This window comes from Epargyreus clarus, unplaced genomic scaffold, assembly GCF_041222505.1.
Source record: "Epargyreus clarus isolate Ecla_fem2 unplaced genomic scaffold, WU_Ecla_fem_2.2 ptg000004l, whole genome shotgun sequence".
Lineage (NCBI taxonomy): Eukaryota > Metazoa > Arthropoda > Insecta > Lepidoptera > Hesperiidae > Epargyreus > Epargyreus clarus.
Window position 1 is genome coordinate 6,325,789 of NW_027332212.1, and position 23,481 is coordinate 6,349,269.

The 23,481-nt window shown below is 35.9% G+C and overlaps 1 protein-coding gene across 3 annotated transcripts; it reads left to right on the forward strand.

Annotated features, from left to right (window-relative positions):
• The first annotated feature begins 384 nt into the window (after positions 1-384).
• LOC140757365 (transmembrane protein 47) lies at positions 385-22,317 on the forward strand. Of its 3 annotated transcripts, none has more exons than XM_073093034.1 (7): positions 385-790; positions 3,919-3,983; positions 18,408-18,604; positions 19,205-19,344; positions 20,435-20,497; positions 21,012-21,142; positions 22,173-22,317. In XM_073093034.1, exons 1-7 carry the CDS (start codon positions 766-768, stop codon positions 22,203-22,205), a joined length of 654 nt encoding a protein of 217 aa, XP_072949135.1. In that variant the 5' UTR covers positions 385-765; the 3' UTR covers positions 22,206-22,317. The 3 variants fall into 3 exon arrangements, with proteins under 3 accessions (XP_072949135.1, XP_072949133.1, XP_072949134.1); XM_073093033.1 differs by lacking the exons at positions 385-790; positions 3,919-3,983 and adding exons at positions 4,918-5,448; positions 9,607-9,922; XM_073093032.1 differs by lacking the exons at positions 385-790; positions 3,919-3,983 and adding an exon at positions 4,171-4,916.
• Positions 22,318-23,481: the final 1,164 nt, after the last annotated feature.

A 23,481-nucleotide genomic window follows, 5' to 3' on the forward strand; every position in this document is an offset into this window, starting at 1 on the left:
TAGGTCATAATTGATCATAATTCATAATTGTCTATGCATACGATTTAATTAAATACATTGTCACCGATCATTTAGATATTTTTTATGGTTCGTTTTAATTTACGCAAAATAAATCTCAATTTTTTAATTTTTAAGAAATTAATTATGAAACCCTTAAGAAATTTTAACTTATGTACCACAGACAATAAATTTGATAGTGATTCTCCTGTATAGGTTACTATACTCTTTGGTGATTATAGATACCGATTTTTTTAGAAATGTATTAATTTCCGATCGAAGTGATAAAAGTATAAATAAATAAAAAATTATAGTAAACATAGTACTCAAATTAAGTGTAGTTTCTTTATGTAATTTAACACTTTGTTTCCTATTAATGAAATGGTTAAATAAAGGGATTCGTAGTTTATTACAAAATATACTTCGATAGTAACTCGATACACTAACGACACAATATACTACGTACAAATATCGATATCACTGACGACAAAGACAATAAGTAATAACATAAACTTTCTTGCTGCTTCTGCACTGCGCGCATCACTGATTTACTACTTGAAAAACTTGAGTGTGCGTCGGGTTCATGCATTATTTCTATTATTGTGTTTTTGTTCATGAAGATTTCGTATCAAGTATAAACTGAACTTATTCGATATAAAAAGCAAATTAAAATGCGTACTATTTAGGTATTTATAACGTGTTACAGTTTGATTTTTCTCAAAAATAAGCATTCGGAGAGTGATATAGAAACGTTTTTATTACTAATCTATGTTTCGGATGTATAGCGTTACATGTAAGTATGATTTCATTTATTTAAATGTATTTATTTGTGTAAACAAAAACATTTCATAATTCAATAATCGTATTTTTGTTAATTTTCGTCTATAATTATAATTTTTGTTACCAATTGTACATTGGATGTGTATTTCTTTTCTTATTGTTATAATAATATTTCTGACGGTTCACAAACAAACTCCACTCTCCACAATTGAATCAACTTTGTTAATTTACTAAATTCATCTTGGAATACGTGATCATAACATGGTTAAAACTTTGTAAGGGAATGTATATCAACTGGCTGCCCTAGTTTTAATTATAATTAACTCTGAATGGCCTACTTGTGTCAAGATTGATAAGTATTTTGAATTCTCAGTTCATATTCAGCGGAAACAGTTAAAAGTTATTTTAAGAGTGCAGAAATTTCCAGTAAGTAATTTCTGCCTACTTATTAGTGTAGTGAAGTAAGATGATAAGAAACCAAAAGTAATTTGTATTCTGTGTAAGTTCCTGATGGGAATGTTAATTTTAACTTTTAAAACATTTTATATACTTATAACTTGTAAATGGGTTATCTAAGTTCACCATATTGTGATTATTGAAATAAAACAGTTGACTGTCCAATGAAACTTATAGGATGTGGTCTCTTGATGATCTTGTCTTAAAATAATTACAATTTTCCATGTTTGGAGATTAATTTGTATTTAATAAACAGATTGTAACTATGTCATATTCTTAAAATGTAACATATACTAAATCTTTATATTTATAAACAGTATGATGATTTTAAGGAAATTAGTGTCTTTTTACAAATGTAAATTTCCCTTAAAATTTTAGAAAGATACACATCCACATCAGCATCAACACACTTTAACAACACACTGTTGCATATAGTCCAAACAAACAAGTGATCATTTATTTTTTATGTATTAATATTCAATGGTCAGAAAAACAGAAGCTACTGTGAAATCGCCATTAAGACCTTTGTCATTCATTTCAAAATCCTTATTGGTAAATAGCTAAAGCCTCCTACTATATTTACTTTTACCTAATGTTAAGTGCAGCAACACATGTGGTTAACCACTTCAATCCTATGTGTGGTACGTTATAGACCTTCATGGGTGACAAGCCCTTTAACATCAGGTGGACTGCATCTTTGTTCAATTTGTAAAAACTACATAGTATAGTGAGGTTCTACTTCAATACTTACCACTAGAATAAATATTAATACTGCATTTCAACAGTATAGTCTATATTAATATATCCAAGGTGAAAAGAACAAACAAGTTTTTATCGTCTTTGTAATGTCATCAAGGTTATTTTATTATTTGTTTGTCTGTAGTGGTAAACAACAAAAATTTATAATACAGGTATGAAGACTTTGTAATCATTTATAATATGAGTAATGTCATTCATTCATTCATATGTGACTAATTTCTAGATTCACGCACTCAAATCTATATAAATCCTTGCAAATCCTTACAGTTTTGTCTTCGTAATTTTCTTCATTAATGAAGGTCATGCTCATTCTGATAAGCAGTGGCGGATGATCGAACGGGCTGCCTCCATGCTACCAGATACCATATACCAACCCTTGAATACCTCCATGTAAAGGCTGTCCCTCTACACCCAAACTTTATTGCAAAAAGATTTACTTATTTTTTTTGCAAAATAATATGATGTAACAGATAACAATTGTAAACTGAAAGAAAACTCAATATTACACACAAGTTTTTGCAGTGCAAAAAACAGTTGGTACAGGATCCCTAGTATAGTTTTCATCATCATCATCCCTAGTATAGTTTTCATAATTACTAACCAGCTGATTTTTTTTTTTATTAGCTGTCTAACATTTACAGTATTTACACAGCTTACTACCCACATTGTCCTACAAATTGCGAAGTGCGTTATTCCAGTCCGCCAGTTTTATAGTTTATTTATATTATATTATAGTTAAATTACAAATCTTGTAGGATTAATAAAAGTTACCCTTTTTTTTGTAGGACATTGTTTTATTTAGATAAAAATTATATTATCCTATCACGTGATACCTTTGTCCTACAGTTACTAATAAAAAAAAAAAACCTGCGGAATTAACATCTTTTCAGCGTAGGTCCGAGATGACATACCATGTAATTTGTAGGACAATGTGCATGGTAGACTATGTAAATGGTAGACAGCCAATAAAAAAAAAATCAGCTGGTTAGTAATTATTTTTCATGACCTTGTTTATGATACATGTTGGAGAGGGGGGACGCCTTAATAAAAACCTTATATTTTGTAGGACAAATATTTTTTCACGTTATTTAAATAATTATCTTGATAATTAACAAAGAAAAATTTGGTTACTAATAAATTTTTAGAATTCGTCCGGTCAACATATTTTATCCTTGCTGCCCCATCAAGCTACCATTTACCAACATTGCTGTAAGGAAAAATGTTGGGCGTCTTGTCGAAACGAAGCTACTCACGAAAAATCAGCTTGTTATTAATAAATGATGAAAACTATACTAGGGATCCTGTACTAAGTGCAATTTGTTGCAAATTTAAAATTCAGAATTGAGATCAATAGTCTAACACTAAATGTTTTTATTCATGAATATTTGGTTACCTTTTGAGTTGCAAAATTGCAATCTTTTTTCTTTTATTTATCTATTTGCTTTTTAGACGTCAAGTGTAACATATGTATTGTAAATGTTATTGACCTACTCTACAGCAAGGTTGTATTATGTGTGAATATAGTAATATATATCAGAGTATCAGAGTCATTTTGCATTCCACCTGGCTTTGATTAAGCATTGTAACCCAAGAAAATCTGTTACTTATCTCAATAATGAAAATAGTAGGTATTAAATGAAGCCAATTAAGGATGTATTGTTAACACTGAGGACAAAGTTGGAACTGTGTTCTATTGTTATCTTCGGATTGTTATCTGTTGACTCTGGTACTGTTATCTGTTGACTCTGGTACTGAATTATATTAAAAAAATGTACAAGATTTTTGATTGATTTGATTCTAAATGAATGATGATAGCTAAACACAGTAAATGCAAATGAAATGTCAAAAATAAATATTATTGAAATACTGTAATACAAAATATTATTAATTAATAAAAATAACTAATATTATTACGTTATTTAACAGGTAACCCTCCTACAATGGCATCCACCACTATGATCGAGACGGTCACTATCACCAGGCCGCTAAAGGTAAGTGCAACTAAAATATTGGAAACTGCATATTAAGTACACGTAGGTACGTCTTTCGCGCGCAATTTTCCGCATCCGAGTATGTAGTAAACGCTTGATCCAATTAAAAAAGCTATTTGATGTACTTGTATATTTTATTATCTCTTGAATACTAACAAGTGCACAAGACTCTGTATTGGATTAGTGTAGCTACCTCGCGTGTAGTTAGTAAAGGTTTGCGACGGGATGCAAACGCACGGAAACTTGACAGCCAGCTACTTGTGGCAACCGGGGGAGCTGGCCCGTCGCATGATGGGCGAGCGGCCTGCCCCGGTCCCACCGACCAGAGACCTCTGGCCCCCGCCGCAGCAACCATTGAGCATCAGCACACTACACCTCGCATATCTACACGACGAGCCATCGCCCCGACGTGCGTCCTCAACGATACCGATATCAACTCACGCGTACAATGTAACGACGGCGCCAATTGAACGCGAATATAGAAGACCGCGCGTATGCACGGTCGGAACCAATACCGATCCGCCACCAACGATTCTCAATAGATTGCGACGTCTCGTGAAAAGAGACCGCAATCTTCCAGAGGGATGTCCACCGCCTATTTATCTTCGACCCTCGGCGAGAGTGTGCCCTGAAAGGGACGATGAAGGACCGACACGACGCGCAATTAATGGTATTAAAAGAGCCATATCCTCGGCTAGACACCGTATAGCGCCAGGTGCAGATCCTGTCGATAGTCCTAAGATAGTTTACGATATATCAAAACCGGGTGACCGAATGGTGACCACATTTGGTGTGAAGGAATCTAGAAGATGGTGGAAACTTCCTTCCAGAACTGAATGCTCACGTCGGATGCGTAATCTGGGACGTTGTTATGAGCAACCGCGACCACCGCCTCGTCGGCAGCCGAATCCTCCGCGCTTACAGATTACTCAGGTGTGACCGTCGAGGATGTTCACTTCTGGAGATCCCCTTTTTAATTTACTAAATTTAGATGCATAGTTATCATTATGTTCGTTGTACGAGATTGTAAATGTAATGTTTGTGCTAAAACGCTATGCTTTGTTCGTGTTTGTTGTAGAACGATCGAAGTTTAAGTAGCGTTTTGGCTAATAAACGTGTCTCCGTAATCTGTGTTTTGTTGGGCGCGGGAGGGCGGCAGATGCGAGTTGGTGCAGGGCGGGGCGGGCGGCAGTCTCGCGTCAGGCGCCGCCCGGTCCGGTCGCCTAACTAGTGACTCCCGCCCTCGGGGACCATTCACATTGTCATCTATCCCCCGATCACCCAAAGACCCTTAAGAGTCGTTGCAAGTAATACGCATTTAACCGTTTTAGCGTTGTAGGTACTGCATAGGTGTCTTTGAGGAATGAGAAGCAAGTAATAGGTATTTTTTGTGTAGATCTACAAAATCGGCGCGACCGAATGCGCAAAACTCAGAGGGACTGAAGAATTGCGTGAATTTATAGAGGTTCAAGATTTATATTCCCAATATATATTTGTCGTTAGGTAGGTAGGTGAGGAATTATATATTCCGAAGAAAAATAATCAAAATTGATGATGTTGGCTTAAAAAATATATTTTATTAAAGAAAGACAGGTGGCACCAGGTATTTATTGTAAGAAAGAAATAACTTTTATCTACGCCATATTTACCAAAGTCAAAAGTGGGAATAAATATAAATTAATTATTTCACAAAGCAGAAACATATTTTATTATCACCACTATTTGAGTAATGTCAAAACAATTCCGAACGCAATAATGTATTAAGTTGCGAATTGCGATATTCAAATCTTAGATGCTTACTCATATTTCATTCTCATATTCAGAGAAATCTTAAAAGTAACAATCCTTTCACTTTGGAATGAACCAACGACGAAATGAAAGAAATCTGTATACAAATAAACGGATTTCTTGGTATATTTATAATCGTAATGGGGTTCCGTGACGCATCGTTCTCACTCCCCGTATGATACGCATTTGTTCACGTCGGACAATATCTGTCGACGTCATATTTACGTTAGTGAAGCTGTCCACATGCTTAAACGATTTTAGTATTTCTGGGCTGAATTATTAAGCATCTGTATCCGTCGTAATTATCATATCTGTCGTTTTATTTATTCTTCATTTATATTGGTTCGCCACCTGTGGCCATTGTTTGCGGTTACACGCAGATATTTCGTATGTGACTTAATTATCGTTTTCATTAATGTTTATGATGAATTAACATTTAAATAAATATGATTGTAAATGCCATTGCAACAAAAAATGTTTGGTTGTCAATCTTAGATCGTTTTTTTTTAATTTTAGCAATTGAATTACCTACTCATTACCTTAGTACTTTTTTAAGTTTATTAATTTAGTTTAAAATTAATAGCAAACATCAAGATTAAAGAAGTTAAGATATGGTAGCTGATAGATTTCGAGTGCTAAATATGTGATCGACACATAAATACATATATTAAACACTTTTTACCAACATAACCGAGTCACGACGCATCTCCGTGGGATAATCATCATTTGATGTCGCCAATACATCGTAGTCACAGTTTTATATCGGAATTTGCTATATATTATGGCATATCGTAATAATATAAATAAACATAACATAACATAAACGTAATAAATAGAGTGGTCCAAATTGCCTTCATAACTTTTCGCTGGGCTTTTTAAGCTCATTACTTCAAAGTAGAGACGAGAAGGCTGTTGGCTTGTTTGAAACTAAATACTGTAAATGCACCAATTGGAAAGTAGTAGATTATAAAAATAAATACTAATAATACCAACTTTATGACAATTTGCGACATTTGCCGAAGTTTATGTATCTAAAAGTTTCATTATATGTTTCGAAAATTCGAAAGATTCGATGTAAAATTTTCCGAAAAGGTAAATTAAGGGTTTCTTTTGAATTGCCACAAGGGTGATCTACAGTGACTGATACTTTTGTCATACTTCTTGTGAACAAAAAATATGTTGTTCAGTAATCAACGTAAATGGAGGCAGCATACGGAAGTAATACATTAACACAATTTAATTCATTGCTTTGGTCACATAGCGTGAATTTGAACAAAGTATGTAATTTGTAAGGGTGTGCGTGACTTACAACCCATTATACTACACAAAACTGTTGTAGCAGAAAATCAAAAATCTAAAGCAACTACCAACGATAGCTAAACGATTCCATATTGAAATAGACAGGAATTTGAGCGTGTAAAAGGAATCGGGACTAAGAATTATGTAAATGCATTATCTATCGATACTATGGTATTTGTAGCCCAAATTCGTATTTTGGTGAACAATTGTCCACTAAACGCAGCAGATAATAATTTTGGTTGAAACATTCTCAGCCACAACAATGTCAGGATCGAGGCGGGTCCTGGCAACCTGCCAGCACCATGTTAGGAAGAAATCTGGGAGTCTTAATTCCTGTTAACAGAAATATTTTAAGCTTAAATTAATGGAATTAGATGAATATAGAAAATAAAGCAATAGATAAAGTCGTAAATTAATAGTATGAAATTAAAATTAAATGACTAAACGTACTATATGATATAGAATCAGTAACTAAATGAAGATGACACATAATGTTTTGCTATATTAATTTTTGTAACGAAGTTGTCGTATGTAACTGACTATTACTAAAGTTGTCGACTGACTATGCTCTTCAGTTCAAGGCAGAAATCTTTGTAATTCGACTGTGGCGTCATCACCACCACACCTATTTCTACTTTATAGTAGCAGTATTTCTGCCGCTGATTTGACTTTTAAGTATGTATATTCGTCAAAAAACATTGGCAAGATTTCTGTAATCTAGTTTAGAAACACGTCTCCCGTGCTACTTGAAATTGATAACAGTTGTTCATGGACGGCAGTGACTACTTAATATTGCGCGTTTGCTTCTTGTATTACACAAAAACATTTATAACGATGCTTCGAATATATTTTACGCAAGGGTTCAAGCAAAATTGACCTCGAGATATGAGCGCGATAAGCGTTGTGTTCTGCTCTAATTTAATGGCGTGCCCGTTAATATTGAATTTTCATTTTATTGGACTGAGGGTCTTTGCCTTTTAGCCGTAATTAAATTGAGTCCTCGCATCGTTCGTTATGTGACGGGACATCTCATTTTCGTTTTTGACGTTCGTGTGTGAGCCTCATGAACGACCTCATTCTAAGCATTTTCCCTACAATTACTGAAACGCGCACTCGCTCGGCTCTGACCTAATTTGAGGAAAGTCATGCAAAAGGCTGTTCGTTTCACCCGGTAGTTATATGTACCGTAAAATATTACTGACTCGTTGCGATATTATATATTCCGAGGTAAAAATACGGATATGCATTAGCAGCTTTTTGGCGAAGGATGTAGGTGAGAGGTGGCACTTGTTATGTCGGGGCCGCTTACACTCACGTGAGTACGCACTTCACCATGCTAGGATTAAAATGCGCTACGTCTAAGTGTACATTTTTAGCTCTCTTCAATCCACGTCTGACGCGGATGATTTTAACTGTGAAGGGGCTTTCTTAAATGTGTTGCCTTCTTTATGTATCGGGATATGGCGTCCTTGTAAATATGTTACAATAAATCGTTTTTGAAATCTGGTTAAGACAACAAGCTGGTTAAGACTTGATAGAAATTCCCATTTTCGTCACGTACCTACAACTAGCATTATAGGACGCAATCCGTCCATAGGCTACTTCTATGAGATACAATATAAAAGGAAAAAGGTTTCTTCCCAATTAAAAGTGTACATAATACTAAAATTTCCAAGGTCGAAAATAATTTGAGATGTCTTTTTAGAGAATTTAAAGGCGGCTTTATCAAAAGAGCTGCTCGTTACCGTGGTTTCGTTGGTTAAAGAACGTTCTTTATTTGAAAGGTTGAAGCGGTTGCTTACTAAGCTGTGAAAAGAAAGTTTTATTTTTGTTTCCCAATTCCGATGTATTTCAGAACGTCTTGTAAAATTTGCGTAGCAGGCGCTTTGTAAATAGTGTCTTAAACTTTGTTGCCTTTACAAAGAGGAACTTCCGGAGCTGTCTGGTTAAGTTATGCTTACGTTATGCGAAGACATTGTACGCCAAATTTTCTTTTAGCATAAACGTTCCGGTTCTTATAACATTATTCGCATTTATGCTATCATTTTACTTCAGTCTTCTTTGTCCTCGTTTAGGTATATTCTTGGAATAACTTTTATCACTTTTTCTTTATAATTACAAAAGTATTAGGTTTTAGCTTTTAGATACATGTATATCAAACTTACGCCTATTAAATTATGTACATACCAGTGTATGCATACAAATGTCGATGATTCTGATCTCATTAAAAGTATGTTAGCTTTCAATGCTTTAATGTGTGCTTCATGTATTAATTCTGTTATTTGCTTCATAAAATGTATTGAAAAACCTATCGGGAAAATTAAATTCTTTATGAAAGTAATCTTTTGAATCACTTCAATTAGAAATGAAATTACCTAGCCTATTTCTTTTATAAAAAAATCGTACTCGGTATTTATATTATTATTATTATTATATTTTTCTATAATGACGATAATTTTAGTACTTGACACAGACATATCATTAATTATTTTGCATATAATTAATAATATATCGTTTCGTCTATTGGACATTATAGTCGCGATCGAATTCTAGAAATTCTGCAATTGGGAGAAAATCCTTACTTTGGGCGTGCCTTTAGTGCGGGATTCTGAGTAGAACGGTCTTCGGTGTTGCCAAGTGTGATAACAGTGTTAGCTGGTGGCGGTCCCCGCTGGCCGGCAGTGGTGTGATGTGTTGAGGGGCGAGTAGCGGGCGGGCGCGAGCGCATGCAGGGGCGCGCCGCGGCCCCGGGCGGGCTCCGCACCCACCCGCGCGCCCTCCCCCCCGTGCTGCCGCCGCCGCCACAGTTCGCAACTGAACCCGACGAGATGCCTGCTAACCAGATTGCTCAGGTGCTCTATTTAGTCATATAACATAGGTTTGAAGCTTAAGCAAGCTGACAAGTGAAAAATGTTAAGAGATATACATATATCTCTTAACTTTTTTCACTACTAAGTTAAGAGATATATGTATATCTCTTAACTTTTTTCACCTAACTAGACGAAGCTGTCTAACTTTGATTACAGATTTCCATGAGCGCTAGTAACCATCAGGTGATCTGCATGCTACGGCTATATCACAAAAAAATAAATGAATATAGATTTTTACCCGACTGCCAAGGAAGGGTTATGTTTTTCGCGCGTATCTTGTATGTTTGTCTTTCTTTATTTGAACCGATCTAACAAACGGCTGGATGAATTTCAACCGTTAAAGTGTCATTATATTTGTCTCAATGACCCGAGTGTCCTTAGATAGGTGTTAGTGAAAAAAAAAACAAAATGGCGGATTTTTGGCGCGAAATAGTAACACATTTAAAAAAAAAGTTAACCGAACCTATCGAGTAGGGTATCAAATGAAAGGAAATTAAACGGAGATTATAAAAACATATTTGTATATATATAAAACAGTAAGGTGACTGACTGACTGACTAACTAAATGACTTTTTCATTTTTCAGAAATCAACATACAGCCTAAACCAAGGACCTTACAGTTCTGAAATTTTGCACTCAGGTTCTCTATATAGCTTGAATAAGTACTAAGAAAGGCCTTTTGGAAATTCTACCCTTAAGAGGGTAAAATAGGGGAAAACAGTTTTTTTGAAATCCTTCAATTTTGAAGCAACTGCTATAAAATTTTGTATTTGGCTTTCTGGATAGGAATAAGGACGCACTTATTTATCCCCCTCCGAAAAATCAACCCCGTAGAGGGTAAAATAAGGGTTAAAAGTTCATTTGAACAATCGTCAATTTTGAAGCAAACACTATGACATTTTGTATCAGGCTTGTTGGATAAAAATAATGAAATGCTACCTCTAACGAGGTAAAATAATGACCGAAACTTTGATTTACTGAAGTTATATATTTTGTAGACCGTAAATGGTGAATTTTTTCGCAAAATAGTAACACGTTTTAAAAAAGTTAACCAAACCTATCGAGTAGGGTGTAAAAATAAAGGAAATTAAGAGGAGATTACACATACATTAAATAATATATCTTACGAGTATATATAAAATTCTCGTGTTAGTTACCGTACTCCTCCGAAACGGCTTCACCGATTTTCATCAAATTTTATATACATATTCAGTAGGTCTGAGAATCGGCCACTATCTATTTTTTTTACACCTAAGTGATAAGGGTTGTTCATCCTTAACATTTTTTTATTTATATGGCAACACAACGTTTGCCGGGTCAGCTAGTACGTATATAGTCGTATATACACATCGAGATGACTGTCTGACTAAATGAGAGAGTTGCTGTGCCAGAGATCAACGCAAAGGGAAACCGCTGAACTTAAGCGTGCTGGAATTTTACACATACTCGTAGGTTCTTTATAGAGCGTAAATGAACACTACGAGGATAAATAAAATAGGATAATATTGTTTGAACATCTTTTGTTTTTGAAGCAGACACCTACTATGAAACTTTGTATTTGGCTTTCTGGATAAAAATAATGAAATGCCTATTTCACTGCTTTTGGAAATTCTACTTCGGCCTTTTTGGTGCAGTCGGGTTTTTGATTTTTTAAATTAATTACTTGTTATCTAAATACTTAATGTAATCAGCGTAGTAAAGTGTATTGTCATTAGTGGAGACACTTAATTACATTAAAACAAAGTCAGGAAATGGATTTTATACATAACAGATGCTATTAGAAATTCAAATTCAGTCTTGTCTTGTCGAGATCGTTTATAAGTCTTAGTATAAAGTGGTTTTCTTGCTAATGGATTAGACTTGCGGTCTCTGTTCTGTTAACTGTTCGCCAAGAGAACTGCTAACTGTATTGTCCTACTTGAAGACAGAACTAAGTATGATGCGATTCGTGTAAGTGACATTAATGTTATTATTTTATTACTTCCTACTGTATTTTTAAGCGAAAAAAAAGGGTATTATGTACTTATTAGGGTTCGCTGAACATAAAATAATGAGCACGTACTTTTTTACGAATTGAATGACAAAGTTTTTATTTTCACAGTCTATTTTTATTATTACTTTATGGGGGTGGTGTTGACTTCAACATCGGTTGATTTGTGCGTCATTGAACGGCGAATGGATACGTCACTAGTAGTCACTACGATTCAAATCTTCGTGATAAGCCTGTGTCATTTCGCTTGTGATTTTGCATATCACTGGTCATGCAGCACTCACAAAATATTGATGTTCCTACGGTCACTACGGTTGAAATCTTCGCGATAAGTCAGCTATTTAGCTTGTGATTTTGAGACATATAGTAAACACAAACAATTGATGATCCTGTTTAATTACCAATGAGTTATGTATGACCCTTTAATTTTTTTAACCGACCAAGAGCGAGAAATAATTCTGCCGAATTCACAGATTGATTTGAGATTAACCAGACTAACCTATACAAGAAAGGCTGGGTCTTCTTTTAGGGTATTTCGTATATAAAAGATCCCTCTCGCCTAAATAGTCAATTCATCTATCCTTTTTCGTCGGATGTACCTTTGCATACCTGTCTTTTGAACCGTAACAGGTAGTCGGTTAAAGCTTACACACTATACGTGTTACTGTGGTGGATTTTTGCGCTATCCTTACGCCCGGTCAGAGTATGCGGTACTCCACATAGGCTTAGCCTACTACTATAGGCTTCTCTATCCTCTAAAAATCTGCTAAGTATAAGTCAGGTTCGGGATCGGAATTGAATGAAAAGTATGTCTCCCTTACCATACCATTCAAATCAGACCGCAGTAGCGCTTGACACTTCCATTGTTAGGCAGAAATAGGTGTGGCGGTGTGCCGCCGGAATCGAAACATGAATGGGCCTGCCTACCTCTTTTAAATCCAAATGAATTTATAAATATTCTTAAGTAGATAATTTATCACGAGCTGCCCTAAATTTATTTGTGAAATCTTTCAAATACATTAAAACTTATCCGAAGAAGTCGTTAACTTCCAATTCCAATATTTGGATTGAACTCCATTTCAATGAACAGTGAAGTGAAGCGGATATTAAGCACGGACTTCCATTTTGTTCCTTCCGAATTTCTTGATATTATGAAGATTCTTATTATATGTGCGATTATTGGATTTGTGATAATTTGCTGTCTATTTTTATGTATTTCCAATATATCTTGTTTTTTTATTTGCAGGAAAATATAAATTGTTAGGAATATCTAATGCGAATCTTGAATTATGACGATTCAGCAAGTGATTCATTGGTCTATTAGTAATGATCTGTAGCTGGATATTGATTGTTTTTATTCACAAATATGTGAAATAATACTGTAATATAGTTAAATTGTACTATAGTACTGGAAAAAATTAAGGGATCAAAAAAAAATTCCAAATTTTTCGGTAGTTTTCAACAGGCCGTAACTTTGAGAGAAATGGTCGTACAGGAAATAAAAAAAAAGGAAATTGTAGCTCCAAGTGTCTAGTTTTTGGATTAGAACTTCAAAATTTTGTAGCCTCCGCGGTTTTTGAGTAATCGTAGAAAAATCAGCAACAAAAAAATTTTCAAATTTTTTTTAGTTTTTTTTTTGGTCTACGGGCGTGGAAAAAATTTTTTTAGCTTAACCACCATAAGGATCGGATACTTTGTTCATTTAGCTTTAATTTCTTTTTTTAAACACCCTGATACGTCCACTCCTCGCTGAGATATCGGTCTTCAAATGGAAAAGGATCTTTTTGTCTTTGATTATCGATATCTCAGCAACCAATGATCGTACAGAAAGTTAAAGATGGCTTTCAAGAACTTGAATAAATTCCCCTTAACGACTGTCCATTGTTTTTTCGAAAAAATTGTTTTTTCTTTCTGTCACATGAATTTGAAAATGCAACAAAAAAAGGGCTTTTGGTGGTTTTTTGGAAAATCAAGCGCTGGATCGTAAATATTGAGGAAACCACTAATGTTAAGTGTGCCTTTTACAGTTCAATATGTCCACAAAAACCCTACAAAGAATCAAATTGATCCAGCCAGCCGTTTTTTTGTTTCACTTGATCGAATTTTTGAAAAAATTAAAGGATCATGTTTTTTGCTCTGAAAAGCTCATAATTTTTAAAAATGAGAAAAAAAAAATGTTTTTCCGAGCTTTTTCCACATTTTTGTTCCAGAAAGTGCTTAAATTTTCAAAAAGAAAAGAAAAAAAAACTCCGAAAAAACAATGGACAGTCGTTAAGGGGAAGCCATCTTTAACTTTCTGTACGATCATTGGTTGCTGAGATATCGATGATCAAAGACAAAAAGATCCTTTTCCATTTGAAGACCGATATCTCAGCGAGGAGTGGACGTATCAGGGTGTTTAAAAAAAGAAATTAAAGCTAAATGAACAAAGTATCCGATCCTTATGGTGGTTAAGCTAAAAAAATTTTTTCCATGCCCGTAGACCAAAAAAAAAACTAAAAAAATTTTGAAAATTTTTTTGTTGCTGGTTTTTCTACGATTACTCAGAAACCGCGGAGGCTACAAAATTTTGAAGTTCTAATCCAAAAACTAGACATTTGGAGCTACAATTTCCTTTTTTTTTATTTCCTGTACGACCATTTCTCTCAAAGTTACGGCCTGTTGAAAACTACCGAAAAATTTGGAATTTTTTTTTGATCCCTTAATTTTTTCCAGTAGTGTATAAATGATAAATTAAAATCATATCATGGCTTACAAACCTAACCATCTCGACATTTAATTAGTATTTTAGTTTCTCAACAGCCAAAACGTGTTTGTGTCTCTTAATTGTACTTATTTAGCTAATTTTAGCGATATTTTACAAAAAAACTATTTTATTGTAGTAGTTAGTACTTAACTATAACTTTTTTACTTTCATTCAAGACAAAGCTATCTACTAAATATCGAATAAAAGCAAGAAACATAATATCCCTTTGTTATTGAGCAACACGCCCTTTTAAGGACCGTACAATATTTACCACTGAACCGAAAAGGTAATGTCGAATCGAAGTTGTCCAGCTGACTGACCTCGTGCACCATGAGTTTAGGTGGTTACATAACGAACACGAAATCAATAAATGATTCATCGTCCAATAATGTTTATAAAATTCACCGAAATGTAGTAGTGTGTCAGCAAACGAACCAGCCGGAAATGTTGAATGTGATAGAACCTTTGTGGTTCGACTCCAAAGGCCTTATAACAGAAGCGTTAAGCACTACTGTGTTTTGGTTTGTGTGTGGTAAGCAATTTACTATTTCTAGACGTTCCAAATTAGTCCTCACGGGTGGCACAGCATTTGTGGCCGACGTAGGACTAATCTTTTCTGGGGTAGATTACAGTTCATGTCCAATGGCGGCAGTGGCCACTTACCATCAGCCGCATGATCATTTACTACTTCCATATTATAAAAGTACAAGTCCAGGTGGGTCGCTGTATTTAATAGACACTCTGTATTCATTTGATTCTTGTTTGAATCAAGTTATATGAATGCGGACGCATTCATTTTTGACACCAATTATGGTATCTTATTTGTTATTTAAATTAGTCGAATGCCATATCGGGGTTGGATTGCATTTGATTAATGCTTATACATTTTTGTCGTCCGATTTGGTGCTATATCGGATCAGAAGTCCACTATATTAACATAATTATCTACCTCTATCCTAGGTATGTACCTACATGTTTTTTCCTCAAAACGTTACCACCAGTATGAATGTAATATGCTCCTAAAATAATAAACCCTATAGTCATTTTCCTCAATAGTGAGGAATCATAGGAATGAAGTAATGATTTTCCGTAATATCGCATTTAATCTCTTTATCTCTAGAAGTCAGAATGACGGAGATCAATCCCATTACTATCACAAAAATAATCCGTGTAAAGAGAATTCGGGGGTCGAGTGGAAAGTTAAAAGAATAATAAAGGTTGGCGCGAAGTTCGTCGCGTGGGTGGTGCGATCAGTGTTTAAGGGTACCAACAGACATGCTACTTTTAGCATCGGCGATTTGACAGATTTTCGGATGTTAGATTAAAACTACACGCCATACACATTTGAGCGCCGGTTGCAACTATTTTGATAATTCCAAGCAGTAATTGAAGACGAAGAACGCAATGCAGCATTAATATGGTCGCTTAAATGCGCGTTTTCAATTCCGCGACCGAACGCAGTGAAATCGTCGAAATGAGATACAGCATCAATGCAATCGCCAAAACGCGAATCGCCGCTAAAAAGTAGCATGTCTGCTAAGGCCATAAGTCGGGGTGTCGTCTTAAAAGCTGTGGGAGTATAGCGTCGAGACGAGGCGGATCGACTCGGCTAACAGCTGATGCGGGGCGGCCGCGATCGATGCGGCACCCGAGCGCCCCGCCACCCCTCGAGACACCCATACCTCTCACTTTCACGTTTTTCTTTCCCTGCCAAAGGGACGGATCTACGCCTGACAACCTTTAGCTCGTAGACCACCCGTAGAATCGAATGTTTCAGCTTTTCTCGTAATCATTATTTGGATTTGGTAATTTCAGAATCTTTTTTGGAATCCTATATTTGATTTTATGTTGTATAAAGGTTTCCCTCAAAGGTTACTTGTGTGACATTTTGTTTAAATATTTATCGCAGTGTGTACACCCAACTCCGAAAAAACGCGGCCAAAGACGTGACAAATATGAATTCACACTACACCTACTATTAAAACTTATCTGCGTGGTAGGAAGGTTTTGTAAGATATATTTTGTTTGTAACATGTAGTTTATTGAAAATTAAAGAGATTACAATGAGTATTAAGCAATTCGCTAAATACCTATAGGTATAAATAAGTTAAAATAGATATGTACTTACATCTCCAATCTTTTCAAGCAAAATGTCTTGGAACTTGGGATTATCTTAGCATGATTTGTTTAAATAAATACCAATATTTAATGAACCTTTCTTTACATTATGTTTAATTGTATGAAAAACGGCACCCCTGTAACCTTTATATCACAGCTAAGCTACATTATTAAATTGCTGGAAGTATGAAACAGCGCAGTGCATTATAATTGGTTTTCATCGACCTAAATCCTCCTGGGCAAACATTTCCAATTTGAACATGAAAACCCTAATATTTAAAACTGGACTGCTTCCTGTTTTACAACCTAGTTCTATCATTGTGTAAAAATCTATTTTAAACTGGTTCAGCCATTTTTAATTAATGAACATATCGCTATTCAGCTGGAGAGAGTAACGAAGAGGAAAAAAAAACACAAACAATAGATTACCGTCTATCGCGAAATCACACTTATGTGAGGTGAGGTCACACTTATGTAAGGTGAGGTCACATTTATGTGAGGTGAGGTCACGTTTATGTGAGGTGAGGTCACATTTATGTGAAGTGGTGCCTCTAGGAACATCGAAAATTTTAAGAAAATGTCATTAGATCAATAGCACAATATGCGAATAATTCATTTATTTACGTAGGTTGATATAGTCCGCGTAAAACTGCTAGTCCGCTCTGAATATAGAAATGAATCGCGTCGCCATAGCAAATTGTAAGACTGCACCCGCTCGCAACAACTTCAGAGCGGGCTAGCAGTTTGGCGCGTACTGTATATTAACGTTTTACAAAGTAAGTCAGTAATGTGAACGTATGACAAACCGTATAGGTGGCCGCGATGCGATGCAACGTGCTTTGTTGTCGGCGTTCTTTGTTGCACCCATACATTTTTTCTTGGCACACGATAACAATAGTTACATTGTACATACGAGTAAGTACTATACCTATCTACTTAATGAGGAGTAGAGAGTTTATATTACTTATATATACTCGTATATTGAAATAACTAAAAAAAGGATGCGGTAAAAATGTCACTGTTATGTCGTCACTCGAAAATGACTTGTTTGATGACCTTTAAAATATGAACGGAACCCGCTAAAGATAACTAACTTAGCATCCCTTACAATGAAATTGAAACTGAAACTAGTAGGCTCAAGCGGTTTTGGTCTTTACAAAATGTCAATAGCGTGATTTAGAAACATTTTTACTAACGCCATCTATGTTATGTTTATATTTTGAAATTATAAATTGACTGTTTAAAATTTAATTTGCATAACCTTGACCATAACTTGACCCAAAACAATTAAGTATTCATTAAAATTTTGCATACCTCTAAGAGGTGGAATATAGAGGACAATTTTGAGGATATAACAACTGTATTTACCTATATTTAGCAAAATAAATGATTTGATTTGATTTGCTAGCATGGATCAGAATAATCAAATGTTTTGTGTGTACTTATTTTTAATAGACAAATAGATAGTTGTACATTATAATATTATTACTTATAATAATTGGAAACTTATGACATTAGGTACTAATGTTTCTAGTAAATCAATGGAGCGTTGCATATGCAAATATGTCGCGTAACGCTTATCAATAAACTTACTTGTGTATCGTCAATTCCAGGTGATTGCGCTGATATGCGGCCTGTTGGTCGTAATCCTGATGGTGCTCGGGCTCGCGTCAGCGGACTGGCTGATGGCGGCAGGCTGGAGGCAAGGACTCTTCATGCACTGCATCGACCCAGAGGCGCCGACGCCGCTGCCCTTCGACATTACCGCACAGCCCGGCTGCTATGCTGCCAGACCCGCTCCGTATATTAAGTAAGTTTACCAAAACATTCTGTGATCTTTTATAGCACAGTAGGAAACGATAAATGCACTGCGCCTGATGGTAATATGTGACAGTCACAGTGTGGAGTCGGCCTCATGTGCGCAGTGAGGACTAAGCTGGAACGCTTCGAACGCTGAAACTATGTTTTCCATACCACACCCTTCAAACTAGAACACAGTAGCGTTTAACACTCCTGTTATGAGGCAGAAATAGGTGTGGCGGTGGTTGCCGGAGTGGTCCGTCGGAGTCGAATCTCAGAGGGTTCTACCACCTTCAGCCTATTGTACAATTTCATCGTCATCATCAACCCATTATTGTCCCACTGCTGGACACCGCGCTGGCCAAGTGCGTTTTGGTAAACTTCACATACCTTTGAGATTTTTTTGTAAATCTCAGGTATGCAGGTTTCCTCACTGTTTTTTCCTTCACCGTTTAGCTAGTGATAATATAATTAATTTGTAATAATTAACATTAAAAAATCAGAGGTGTCTGGGATTCGAACCTCGGATCCCTCCATCGAGGCCGAGTTTCTTAGCCATAGGCTATAGGCTCAAGTTGTACATGTACGATTCAAGAATGTGTAATGTCAGGGCGGCGGCGGGGCTGTGCGTGGCGACGCTGGCGGCGGACGTGTGCGGCGCGCTGCTGACGGGGCTGGGGCTGCGCGCCGCCGACCACCGCACCAAGTTCCGGTACTACCGGTTCGCGGTGCTCGCCATGGCCCTTGCGCGTACGTATACTACACTAAAATACAAATACAAAAATCTTTATTTGTAGAATAAGGTTTATACATTGGAGTTACAGTCAATTTTTTTCGCTCATTCTTCCATAAATGGCGTACAAATATAATTTTAAGCCGCATTTTATAAATTCAATTTATTAAATTGTACTAATTATACTAATTTCCAATATTATTAAAACTGTACTAAGATAAAATGTCAATAACAATAAAATGTCAAATAAAGATAAAAATGAAAAATATGAGTGGTATCTCAATAGAAAATGTCAAAGGAGCATCAGTGGACAATAGTACATTAATATTGTAAGACACTAAGACAAGATAGGAGGATTTTTCTTCGAGTAATTAAGGAGGCGTTCAAATCCCTAAAGTTATTAGTAGTCACTTCACGGTTTCGTCGCTAAAGTTGCAGTGTATCTCTATGAGTACAATCATAATACGAAATCAATAAGAATTTTGAACCTGCACTAAAATCGTCCTAAGCCTATCCAAAAATACTGCAATAGCACGTCAGTCATCATTTGTACATAAATGTTCTCCATCTCGATACTTTGTGTTGGTCTACCCCAATGTCTCCTAAACTTTGGAGCATAATGAACCATTCAACACATATTTTGCCTCTCTATGGACTGCTATGTACTTTTTTTTTTTTATAATATAAGAGTAGCAGACGAGCATACAGTCACAGTCACAGTAAGTGGCTACTGCCGCCCATGGACATCTGTAATCAACCGCCGCTGGCCCTGAGGACTAAGCTGGAATGCCTCGGAAAAGTCTGTCTCCCTTACCACACCCTTCAAACCGGAACACAGCAGCGCCTAACACTGCTGTTATTAGGTAGAAATAGGTGTGGCGGTGGTGCCGCCGGAGTCGAACCACAAAGGGTTCTACCACCTTCAACTTAGCAGCAACTTTAAAGGAAATAAATAAACAAAATAACATTGTTTAATACCACGAGTAGTAATTCGCAAATACTTATAGTGCCCGAATTTAGTATTCAGTCCAATTTGTAATGTTTTGTGCTCAGGTTATAATGGTAATCCACGGTATTATTTTAATTAATTAATTATTATATTTTCAGTGATGTGCATCTTAATAGCTTTAGTTATATATCCGGTCTGCTTCGCTGCGGAACTCAATCTGGGTAAGTTTATTCGTTATAAATTGTGACAGTCTATTTAAATTTAAATAATTGCATATTCCTTGTTTTTTGGACAAAATATTGGCAACTAAAAATAAGACAAGAGTCTGTTGACCTATATCTATAACCTTCTTACAAACATGCGGTCCACTGAGGTGACTCTATTCTCTTTCTAGGCAAGAGCAATGTCAATTGGTGGACTTTTAAGGGCTTATGGATAGACTAAACTGCCGCCCATGGACATCTTAAACCAACCCCAGATAAGATTAGATATCCGTACCTGAAGTCGTCAGACACACAGATGTACAGATGCGCCGCTGCCCCTGAGAAAAATATGTCTCCTTTACCACACCTTTCAAACCAGCGTGTAACACTGCTATTATGAGGCAGAAATAGGTGTAGCGGTGGTGCTGCAGGTGTCGAACCACAAAGGGTTCCATCACCTTTGAATTAAAGATTAAAATTAAAAAAAAGATTATAAAACTTAGTTATAATATTTCTATACATACTATTGCAGGTAACAGATCGGTATGGGAGTTCGGGTGGGCGTACGGCGTGGGGTGGGGCGCGGCCATCTTCCTGTTCGGCGCCGTCGTGCTGCTGCTCTGCGACAAGGAGAGCGAGGAGCTCTACTACAAGGAGCGGAAAGTGAGTTTCCGAATTTTTGCGTGTCATAAATTATATTAATTTTTGTCAATTGTTTATTAATCTGGTGTTAATTCTGTTTAGTAAAAATATTGAAACTGAATCATAACTATTCCATGTATTCAGTTCGCCTGATGATAATTGGCTTCTACCGTCTGTGGACATCTGTAATCAACTCTAGGACAGATTATAGTCCGCGCCAAACTGCTAGTCCACTCTGAATATAGAAATGAGTCCCGTCGTCATAGCAAATTGTATGACTACACATGCTCGCAACAAATTCAGAACGGAACACACTGCTGTTATTAGGCGGAAATAAGTGTAGCGGTTGTGCTGTCGGAGTCGAACCACAGAGCGTTTTACCACTTTCAATGTTTTGTTATGTTACGTCCACCTCTTAGATGAATCCAACAATATTGCATATACATATTAAAATTCGTTTGCTTTTTGAGGTTCAGTGCGTGTCAAAGAACGAGACATACATAATAATTATTATAACAAGGAAAATAAGTGTATTGATTGTATATAGTGAGACTTTTGTGATAGTATATTTTTTTTTCATTCTTAGATCAATAATAAATTCAGTAACTTCACACATGCTGTGATTTGTTATTTTTTTATAATATGGAGTAGCAGACGAGCATGCAGTGCACTTGATGGTAAGTGGCTACCGCCGCCCATGGACATCTGTAATCGACTCCAGATAGGATTAGATATTCGTACCGGAGCCGGAGATCAGCCACAGATGCGCCGCTACCCCTGAGGGCTAAGCTGGAACGCCTCGGAAAAGTATGTCTTCCTTACCACACCCTTCAAACCAAAACACAACAACGCTTAACACTGCTGTTATAAGGCAGAAATAGGTGTGGCGGTGGTGCCGCCGGAGTCGAACCACGAAGGGTTCTACCACCTCTAGTACTGTGTGTGTGTAAAATTGTTAGGTTAGTGCTAGGAATCTGGATTAATTTAGGTTAGTTTATAAGTATGCAGCGACAGATGTAGCGTCCACTAACCGTGTCCCCCCCCCCGGCAGGTGGTGAGCGCGGAGGGCTGCGCGCGCCCCTAGGGCCGCGGGCGCCTGCCCGACCTGGTGCCGTGAGCGCCGGGCCCGCGCCGCCCGCGCCCGCGCCGCGCCGCGCCCGCGCCGCGCTAGCTCTCCCGCACGCACACACACAACACACACACACACACACACACACAGCACACATATACACACACACATACACACAACACACACATACAGCACACATATACACACATACTTACACATATACATACAACATCATCACAAATCACTTTGCTTCAATGTTTGTTTTCAGTTTTGGTTTTTCTAATTGATTGAATTTACCCCCATCCTACACAGAACACATACTCATATACGCCATGTCGTACTCAGTTTTTTTTTTATATGAATCTCTGTTTTCAATTGATTATTTTTTTTAGTTTGAAGCTCTTTGTGGCAGCTTAGAGAAGATTTTTATTTGAAGCTCAATAAGTTACACTTTTTATTTTCATTTGTATCAATTGAGTATATACTTGCATTTAAGCGTAACAGTTTAAAAATATTAATTTGTTTGAAGCTTTACGAAATATACATAATGTTTTAATTTTTTTTAGTCAATTACTATTTAGAGTGCAAATAAATAACAGCTTAAATAGAATATTTAATTTTGAATCTCTTTGTTTGTAATATGTTTAAGTTTTTTTCACTTTTTATATTATTAGAATGAATCAAAATTTTTTGGATGTGATTTTGAATCTCATGTTTTAAAGCTTAAATTAAGTAAAAAATCTCATATTTCTATTTGATCATAAAGAGTTTGGTGATTTTCCTATTTTTGTTCTGTTTTGTTTGGGTAAGCTTATATTTTAATTTTCTTGTCCTTCAAATACTATTTGCTTTAACTTTAGGCGGTGATTGATTATAAAAGAGTTAATGAAAAATTTGATAGTGTTGTTAGTTATTTTTAGTTGGACTTTAAATTTCTTATTTCCAGAAAGAATTGGCTTAACAAAATTGGAATTTATCAAAATAGAGCTGCGTTGAAAATAATTTGTTAAAGATAAACTTGGTGGTATGATGGTCTATATAAAATTTATGGGACATCTTGTTACACCAAGTTCTCAAAATCTAATTGAAATATGTTTAGTTTTCTTTAGTTAAGTGATTTTGGTTATTTATTATTTATTATTGATTTATAGTTTAGTTATCTCTTAGTGAATCTCAAATGTTCTCAGTCTAAAAATCATAGTCTGAGTAGTAAATAGTAAGTGTGGGATGTACGGAGCTTTTTGAGTCAACGTATTGTATTTATTTAGCGTTAATTTATTTGAAATGGTCG

Excerpts from the sequence above, each read along its gene's own strand:
- LOC140757365 (XM_073093032.1), top strand. The coding sequence starts at position 4,209 with ATGCAAACGCACGGAAACTTGACAGCCAGCTACTTGTGGCAACCGGGG. Across the intron at positions 19,345-20,434 it reads GCTCGCCATGGCCCTTGCGC|TGATGTGCATCTTAATAGCT; the intron begins GTACGTATACTA and ends TTATATTTTCAG. Across the intron at positions 20,498-21,011 it reads CGCTGCGGAACTCAATCTGG|GTAACAGATCGGTATGGGAG; the intron begins GTAAGTTTATTC and ends ATACTATTGCAG.